The 9,864-nt window shown below is 37.1% G+C and overlaps 1 protein-coding gene across 3 annotated transcripts in view; it reads left to right on the plus strand.

The window, feature by feature from the left end:
* The window catches only part of LOC107673416 (netrin receptor UNC5D-like), a 126,308-nt gene that overhangs the window by 101,430 nt on the left and 15,014 nt on the right, over positions 1-9,864 (plus strand). Inside the window, exons 9-11 of one of the 3 annotated variants that reach the window (XM_016467000.1) lie at positions 93-278; positions 3,449-3,805; positions 4,671-4,755. In XM_016467000.1, coding sequence (XP_016322486.1) covers positions 93-278; positions 3,449-3,805; positions 4,671-4,755 — 628 coding nt within the window. The remainder of the gene's footprint in view (positions 1-92; positions 279-3,448; positions 3,806-4,670; positions 4,756-9,864) is intronic. The other 2 variants (XM_016467001.1, XM_016467002.1) reach the window with 2 other exon arrangements.

Consider the following 9,864-nt stretch of genomic DNA (forward strand, 5'->3'; position numbering starts at 1 on the left):
TCTGTCTGTTTGTGTGTCTGTGTGTGTGTGTGTTTCTGTCTCTCTATCTGTGTGTGTGTGTCTGTGTGTGTGTGTTTATGGCTGTGTCCAAGGCATGGAGAACTCTACTGATGTTGCGCTGTACTCTGGTCTGTCTGCGGGGGTGATCGCTGTGGTCGTCATCATAGTGGCCATCACCCTCTACAGGAAGAGTCAAAGTGAGTATGGAGTGGACGTCATTGACTCATCTGCTCTTGCAGGGGGCTTCCAGTCCTTCAACTTCAAAACCACCAGACAGGGTAAGAGTTCACTGTAGATGAAGTGTTCGGTTGGATTAATTGATTTATTGTGTTACTGAAGTTTATGTGCCGCTTGTCACAATAACAGGCCAGGCCACAATGAATATTCAAACAATTCCAAATTAATTTATTGCTTGTAAAAGCATACAGACACACATGCCATAAGAGTTATTTATTCCACAGTAAGACACTAACATATTTCACTCACACATACAGCCTCCCCTGAGCAAACACACATTCGCACACAAAAAACTCCAAATCCTTTGACGAGTAAATGTGGAAGGCATGCTACGTTGACTTCAATTCTGTCTTTTTGTCAGCTGTGCCGATAACTTTTGTTGATAAGACCACGACTATAGTCACATGACCCACATTTGGTTCCGCTACACGCGTCCATATTACCATCGCTGACACTTCTGGGTCAGAGAAAGTGATAGCCATCGCCTCGCAGGGTAATCAATCCTGCCTGCTTGTGACAGCACAGTGAAAGGCTGCGACTAGCAGCTTGTGTTTACTGTGCTCAAGGCTTGGGATGGCGAAACCCCCCTCCTGCCCCCCGACACTTGCATGCAACAGGAAAGAGGGGATCAAGGCTCAGCTGAGCCGCATCTGTCAGGTCATCAATCCTATTTAAAAAGGCCAACTTTCTTCCAGCCTCCCGCTGCGCCTTATTCCAACAGCCAATCCGGTTCCCATCAGAGCTCATAGGAAAGACCAAACCCCATGCAATGGAAACGAGAACATGTTGGATGTGCATTTAAGGATGTGGGATGTAGAACGAGACAATAGAAGCTTCTCTAAACAGTTGTTCGTTTTAAAAGTTCAGAAGTTCCAAATTTGAATGCATCTGATGTCATTTTGATTTGCTTTTCTTTTTATTAAGGTAGGTTTTGGGTTATTCATTATATTTTTTATCACCTTTCTTTTTAACTCAGTTCGCTGCATGATATCTATTGCAGTTTTTCTCAGTATGTAATTATTATAAAGTTTATGAAGTATTCCAGCTGACTCTCTAAATCACAGGTAACAGCATGACACTCCAGACCTTTGTCTGCTCTTGAAATCTGAGCCACTGAGTAATTTGAACCACAACTCTAATTCCAGATCTTTCCCCGCAAGGTGCCCACTACATGCCTGTTTCATTAACTCCTATCATCCTGCTGCCTCTTCCTTTCATTTTTCTGTCATTTTATTGAGATTTTCTGTCCCACAGTGATCATATCCTGCTTCTGAAGAGGGGAAAACCAATTTGTTGTGGATGAGAGTTTAAGAAGTTGAACCATTTAATGTGCTTTAATTTCTTTATATGTCTGGTGAAACTAAATCAGGTTCAGTTCTATGCTATAGGTAGTGGTTAATTCACCTCATGCCATTCTAAACCTGAGTTAGTTTCTTCTGTGGAATACAGAATAATATATTTTGAGAAATGTTTTTTTTGTCCATACAGTGGATGTAAAAATAGCTTTGGACCCCATTGACTTTCTTTGTGTATGGACAAAAACAGTTGCAATGTTCTTCACAATATCTAAAATGTTCTGCAGAAGAAAGAAAGTAAACGATGACAAAACTTTAACCTTGGCCTGAATATACCTTAAAAGGATAATGATGAAGTTGATCATTCCAAATATGCATATGCATTAGCATTTTTCCACCAGAATTTGTTCCATTCTGACACCTTAGAACTTTGTGGGACCGTTCAAATTCAAAAGGCACACCTCTCATCACCTTATTGCAAAACCTTGACCTGCCCAAGCATGGCGACTAGAAATATCCCAAACGCCTGACACCGATCAGCCCAGCCTGGGGTAATTAACGATTTTCCTAAAAATAAAGACCCATTAGCCTCATGCCTCCCACCGCTCACTGTGCAGCAGCTGGCCAGCAAGGACTAAGTGACTCGAGTGTTAGAGCTACTTTGGCACCGGGATGATTCGTGGGGGCTCGGTGACGGTGTGTGGCTGCTTCAGACAGGAAAAGGTGAGAGAGCAACAGCGAGGGATGAAGATCCCCTTCCAAGAGCTGTTCTGAGTTCAAGCTGGGAGGTGACAGATTTAAAAACTTGAAAAACAAAAAGGTCATTTAGACGTAGTTCATATATGTATGTCCTCCTGAGTAGCTAAATGAATTCATTTTACAGGAAAGCACAAATCTCTCATGATGTCACTGGAGAACTAATGCTAACTGTGCTTATGGGTAATGATGAGCAATTTATGGATGTGACTATTAGAATGAGTCAATGCATGAAAGCAACTGTTTCCACAAACAATCTACCGTGACTAAAAATTCAGTAACATGGTAGCAACTAAGCTGAATGCTGTCAAAAGAGTCTGCAGTGTATCTTTGATAAACGTTTATAAAAACAAGTACATTTGCTGCCTGAGTCTGTATGCATAATCTAAAATGCCAGCTAGCAATATATATATATATATATATATATATATACTGTATATACGGCTACACAACTTGGCCAATTATTTTGTCATACATAGTGATTTTAACAGCAATATGACATTTCATATAAAAAGTCTCATATTTCTGCTGCTGAAACCAAATAGAACCTTTTTCATGGTCTTTATTAGTATTAGTTTTAGCTCTAATTATAAAAATGTAGACATAAATGTATTACTATTGTAAATTACAGCTGTACCATAAAATAACATCTATTTTAATAGCTTTTCTTCAACTCATGAACCCCTTGCAGTTCGCTAACCTTGTTTCAGTTAAAATGTAATATATTAGAAAAAAAATTGGAATTAGAACTCTATACTAATTCTATACTAATCTAACACCTATTCAAAACCATATTTCAGGTAGTTAGATTTTGAAGGGCCAATGATTTAACAGTAAAAATAAGCCTAAATAAATAATTTAGTAGGTGCCAAGGCACTTTCTTTTCTCACATGCATAAAATTGTCCTTTTCACTGTTGTATTTTTCAAGATTAGACATTTTTTCCTTTTTCCAGCACTCTTAAAATTAATATTTTAGCCAAAACAGCAAATTAAATATTTAATCCTTTTCTATTTGCACACCTTGATTTTCAGGCCATGGTCTGCTGCACTGGAGCTGGCCTGTCAAGACCCCATCTAACTGTATTCTTCTCTTTTTACCTGTATCGACTACTCCTATAAAACACCCAAAATAGCACAGACTGTGTTTTCATCTCCCCAGGCAATCCACTTCTGCTGAATTCCTCCATGCAGCCTGATATAACTGTTGGCCAGACGTACAGCAGCCCGATCTGCTTTCAGGACTCCATAGACAAAGAGCTCTTTGACCCCCTGCCAGACAAGTTCAAAGTTCAGAGTTCCTTTATGGTTTCACTAGGTGTGGCGGACCGGGCCGAGTACCATGTGAAAGCCCATCCGGAGACCCTTCCTGCTAACCTTCACCCAAACTACAGCACAGTGGAAGGAAAGAAGACCACTATGATTGCTCCTAATGGCATTCACACACTCATGAAGACTCAGTTTAAGACAAGCGCTGTGTTTGGGCACCTGGGTGGCCGTTTAGTCATTCCAAATGCAGGTGAGAGAAAGTATGTGTTTGTATTAGGTATTTGGTATTAAGTTATTTTTATGCAATGATGAGCATGAATGGATTTAATCTTAAGGTACAGTACAGCTGTAGTCATTTGTATTCTGTTAGCAATTGGATTAGATGGAGTTCACCTAATAAAAATGAAAATACTGTCATTTGTTCACCCTCATTTCCTTTCACACCCTCAAACAGTGGCTTTGGTATCTGTGAACAGTATGCAAAATATCTCTAATCATCTGTTTGCATCTAATAAGTGCACTAAAACCAAATGTTCTCTTTGGCTGATGCTTGTAAAGGTCAACAATTCACTGAACCCACTCTCTGAGGTCCTTGTGTTGAAGGGTTCTTAGGGCCAAAGAAAAACACTTTGTTTCATATCAGATTCAGAGAAACTACAGAAAACGAGGATTTTATTATTTTACATGAAAACACAATTATTGTTATTTTTACTTTTGAGTGTGCATGAGGAAGTGAGACTACATAAAAAATAACTATTGTTATTAAAATACACGAGTACTGTTATTATCTGTAGACTGACTTGAATAAATTAGTAAAGACGAAGAAGGGGATTACAAAGGGTCTTCTAAACACATTAAAAATATCTGCTGCTGAGGATATTGTGTACATATTCACCTTTCGCAAGATTGTAGTCAGATATAATATATGAGCACTTAATATGTAAATATAAGAACATGGAATAAATTTTTAAGCCTTTTACTGTTTTAATGAATGCTCATATTGGTAATTATTTCATGAGGCATAGGAATCAATGCGTATTGTGTAGCTGCACATAAATAGTATCTCACTGTTGATGTTGATGTTGATGTTGATGTTGATGGTGTTGGTTTTCTAGGCGTAAGCTTACTGGTACCTCACGGGGCGACTGCTGATGACACCTCTTGGGAAATGTACATGCTCATAAATCAAGAAGAGTCTAGGTAAGACTGTAGGTGACATATCTGTATCACTTTCATATTGTTGTATAAGCATTAGCATTCTTCTTAAAGGTTCAGGCAAAAAAAAGAAAGAAATATATATATATATATATATTTACTAGTGCTGGGCAACGATTAAATTTTTTTTTTTTTATCACGATTAATCACATGATTTTTCTGCGATTAATCACATTGTTATGCACACTTTTTTTCATTTAAAAGTACTGCTATATGAACAAAAGTGCAATAACATTTGGTTTGCAAACACTTTAAACAAATCTTAACCGTGCCCGAGCGAGTTTGACCCCCAAAGCCCGGGTCTTTTGACTAGTGTGATCACTCTGTGTCGTGCTCGGGTACTGTTTGTTTAGTCGTCCCATGCTCGGTTGGAAGAGGTGGGCCAGAGCACGGTTCATTTGGGCTTGGGCGCGGTACGCATGTAGTGTGAGCGCTGATCACGCCGGAGCTATTTCCCACTTATGAAGTCGTGATTACGAGCACGTTGCATTCTTTTCTGCAGGCTTTCAAAATAATAATAATAATAAAAACTGCATGCGTTAATGCGCGATAAAATAATTGTCTGCGTTAATTAATGTTAACGCAATAATAACGCATTAACTTTCACCAGCCCTAATATATACACATACAGTATACGCACACACACACACACACAAAGACACTTCAAATTTCTATTGTTCAAAAACCTTTATACTAGACCCGACATTATACAATAAACAGCCAGCCACCACAACAAAATAATGGACATATTTCATAAAATGTTTCATTTACATAATCTGCATATCATGCCAAGAGAGAGATCCAGGTTTAAAAATTTTGAATCGTTAAATAGTTTCAGGCTATAGTGTCTGAATACTTTGCTTTTGATGTTGAAAAACACAGTATTTTTATTAATTGTAATGATTACAAATGATTTTTGATTTTTTTATGCATTTGATTTCAGCTTCCACCATTGTCTTTCAAGGACATACCTTTATACAGCTGTAGGGTAGTTCTCGCTGTAGGACAGGTGAAAATGACACTGCTACTTATACCAGTGATGAAAGTAAGTTCAGTTAGAATAGCTAAATATTTGGTAGAGTGTTGCTAGAATGTGACTATTGTTAATGCACTTAACTGTTTATCATTAAATCAATATGAAGTCTAGTTTATACAGTGGTTTATTAACAGTACTGCTTTGAAAGTTTACATATTTAAAGCCAGATGCTACTGCTTTAATAGTTACACATTAGATGAAATAGATGCAAATTAGGTAAATGAAAATTTCAGATACATTGACATTATAAGTTTTTATAAGTGGTTGTGATATATGGGTATGGGTATGGTTGTCTGTTTTATGGGAAGAAATGCCATTAGTTGGAACAAATTAATATAGAATGCTGATATCAGAATTTACTTTTATCATCAAGACTCTCACCTTAAATTGATCTCGCCTGATTATGAATATTAGAGATGGAATCCGACTTCACACTGGAACATGTAATGCCATAAAAGCTCCGTCAAACAAGCAGAATTCTGACTTTATGAGTTATTGAACTCTTTTAGGTGAAAAACTGAAGTCTGATTTTCCTTTATCACATCGAACATGAAGTTCACAGAGTGAGTCTTTTTTTTTCCTGATCATTGAGTGATCATTTTATGTGAGTTATTTTGGCATATATAGGTCATGGTCTACACCCCCACCTGAATCTTTCCCCATAAAACTTTCTTGAGAGTTTCTGAAGGTCTTAGATTTTGACATGTTGTGTATTATGTATTCTCAGCATGTAAAGGTAATGACCCTGTGTGAGCCTTGATGTGTCTCTGGAGACAATATGACTGTTGCACTCTGTCAAAACCTGAAGGAGATCCAACACAACTTGCTGTCATTGCTCAGACTGAATACATCTTCATAACGACACAGGATGATGGAGGAAACAGTTACAACAAATTATTGCAAAATGAGGACATTTTGAGTCTGTGGCAGAACACTGATTTAGCCTGGAGCCTTGAGTTCAAGGTGCACCCTGTAATTTTATCCTCACTAAAAATGTTTTACTTATAAATAAATAAAAGAAATAACACTTTTTACAAATTATGTTAAATGATGCACACAGGGTGAAGGCTTCAGATATATCAGTGGCCTACTTGGAATGGGTTGTGACTTGACGAGATCACTTTCCAGGTGTGCAACATAAGCTCATTGTAAATGCGTGTCTTTACCTGTTTTTGCAGGTAACTCCAAAAACTTGCATATACAATTAACTGCAGTAAACCTGCAACATCTTCCCTTTCCTTTTCACACAAATTATGAGTATGTGGGCAGATTATCGATTTATCTTATTTTTTCCTTACATAATTCTTTATGACTTCAAAACACTTAACATAGCGCGTGATTTGTACACTAACACATTTTCACATTTGCATCACATGAGCAGCATTTGTATGGCTTTTCCTACATAGTAAACTTGGTAGCTCACCCGGTACAGCATTGTACTTGTGCTCAGGTCATGATAAAAGAGCTCAAAGACTTGTAGAAGCATGCTAAAATGGCATGATAGCTTTAGCAAATGCATTTTTATCTCATGTTTGAGCTCAATAGTTTATGACATTGTTTTATGACATTTGTTATGTGTCTTTGTGTTTTTAGGTCTGGCCTAAAATTTATTTATGGCTTGTGGCCTATAAAAACATCTACAATAATATTATCTTGGAACAGTAGATTTTGCATATGCGATTTTGCGTAGATTTGCACAGTATTGAATACTATTTTTTAAAGATTCTTGTGATTAATGATAGTAGCAGCATTGTAACACTGTATCATAAAAGGGTTCCATCTAAAATGACAAACCAGCGATTCTTCCTATTTAAACTTCTTCTTCTTCTTCTTCTTCTTCTTCTTCTTCTTCTTCTTCTTCTTCTTCTTCTTCTTCTTCTTCTTCTTCTTCTTCTTCTTCTTCTTCTTCTTCTTCTTCTTCTTCTTCTTCTTCTTCTTCTTCTTCTTCTTCTTCTTCTTCTTCTTCTTCTTCTTCTTCTTCTTCTTCTTCTTCTTCTTCTTCTTCTTCTTCTTCTTCTTCTTCTGAGACCAAATTTTAACTTCTGAGACCAAATTTTAAAATGTATCTCCTCCTAGACTTTTAAAGCTACAACCACCAAACTCGGGTCAGACCTTCAGACTGGTCTGACTCGGGATGCTATATCTTTTCTAACTGATCCGGCTTACGGTTTTCATAAACCAGACTATCAAAACTACCTAAAATCCCATAAACTTTCATTGAGGGGGTGAAAACCTTTATACAATAAGACGTATGGTGTATTTAAGCTGTCTATTGCTATAGCAAAGCTTAACAACTCCCTACTGAAAAAACTAAGCTGATTGACTGCTTTGGCTGGTATCCCAAACTGGTTTTAAAGTGGTTTTGGCTAGTTTTTTAGCAGGCCAGGCTGGTCTTAGCTGTTTTTTAGCTGTTTTTTTTACTGAATCAACTGGTTTTAGCTGGATTAGCATAGAAACATGCTAACAACATGCTAGTAACATGCTAGCAACTTGCTAAACATGCTAGTATCATGTTAGTAACATGCTAATCATGCTAGAATCATGCTACTAAATGTGCTAATCATGTTAACAAAAGTTAACACCATGCTAGTAACATTCTAGTCATGTTAGAAACATGCTAGCAACTTGTTAAACATGGTAACAAAATGCTAGCAAATTGTTAAACATGTTAGAAACATGCTAATGACATGATTAGCAAGGTATTAACATGTTTCTAACATGATTAGCATGTTACTAGCATGTTGTTAGCATTATTATCAAGTTACTTGCAAGTTGCTGGCATTATGTTAACAACATGCTAGTAAAATGTTAATCATGCTAGAAACATGCTAGTAACTTGTTAATCATGCTAACAAAAAGCAAACACCATGCTAGTAACGTTAATCATGCTTACAACATGCTAGTAACATGCTAATCATGTTAGAAACATGCTAGTAACTTGCTAATCATGTTAACACCATGCTAGTAACTTGCTAATCATGCTAACAAAATGCTAACGCCATGCTAGTAACATGCTAATCATGATAGCAACATGTTAATAACTTGCTAATTATGGTAACAACACGCTAGTAACATGCTAATCATGGTAGAAACATGCTAGTAACTTGCTAATCATGCTAGTAACATGTTAATCATGCTAAAAACATGTTAGCAACATGCTAGTCATGCTAGAAACAGCCTAGCAACCACCCCAGGTACCCTAGCAATATGCTTCATACCGATCTGTTTTTCTGATAGACTGTATTGCCTTGAAAACATTCAAACTTGAATCTTTAAAACTATTTTAACTTTCAAACTACCATTCAAACTAAAACTATTTTAACTTTCAAACTACTTCAAACTGAACACTTTCAGACTGCAAACTTTTAAAACTTTTAAAACTTTCTAGCTAGGCTTTTTCAAGCCAACTTAAAGTTTGTCTATAATGTTTTAATCTAGTTCACAGATCATCTTTATGAAATCTTTTGACATCTTGCTTGAAGAGCAGTTTGGACATTGTGATACAACTCCTTTTGTGTTCCACAAAAAAAAGAAGTTCATTCAAGTTTCAGATGACATGAGGATGAGTAAGTGATTATGGACTTTTCGTTTTTGTGGAACTATTCCTTCAAGTGAAGTTACTGATCAATTTGCCACACTGAAGTCACGGTCAGATGCCCAAATGAAAGAATTAATACATAATGGAAGCATTAAGTTTGCCTGTCGCCTCCTACAGTGTCTGCAAATGCTCCGCACTCTTCCGCCTGACCCTCTAGCAGTGACTCACCAGTCTTTTTGAATAATGCTTCTCAATACAGGCCTAGGAGCTTGCAGGGTAAGACCCTTGATGATGAGGAGGAGAGTAGTAAAAAACATGACGAGCTACTTAAGGTACAAGAGTGGAAACTCATTTAGAAGCGCAGTTCCTTATGCAACCCAGGTAATCTGCCCCCATCCTTGACTCAAAAATGCAAACCAGTGTTTTGTTGCAATGAAGAACTGTTTACATAGAGAAGTTTGGTCTTCTGTGATGTGAATACCAGAGAGGTCTTACCTCACATTGCCGTTTTATCTTATTT

The sequence above is a fragment of the Sinocyclocheilus anshuiensis genome, unplaced genomic scaffold (assembly GCF_001515605.1).
Source record: "Sinocyclocheilus anshuiensis isolate Anshui unplaced genomic scaffold, SAMN03320099.WGS_v1.1 scaffold508, whole genome shotgun sequence".
Classification (NCBI taxonomy): Eukaryota; Metazoa; Chordata; class Actinopteri; order Cypriniformes; family Cyprinidae; genus Sinocyclocheilus; species Sinocyclocheilus anshuiensis.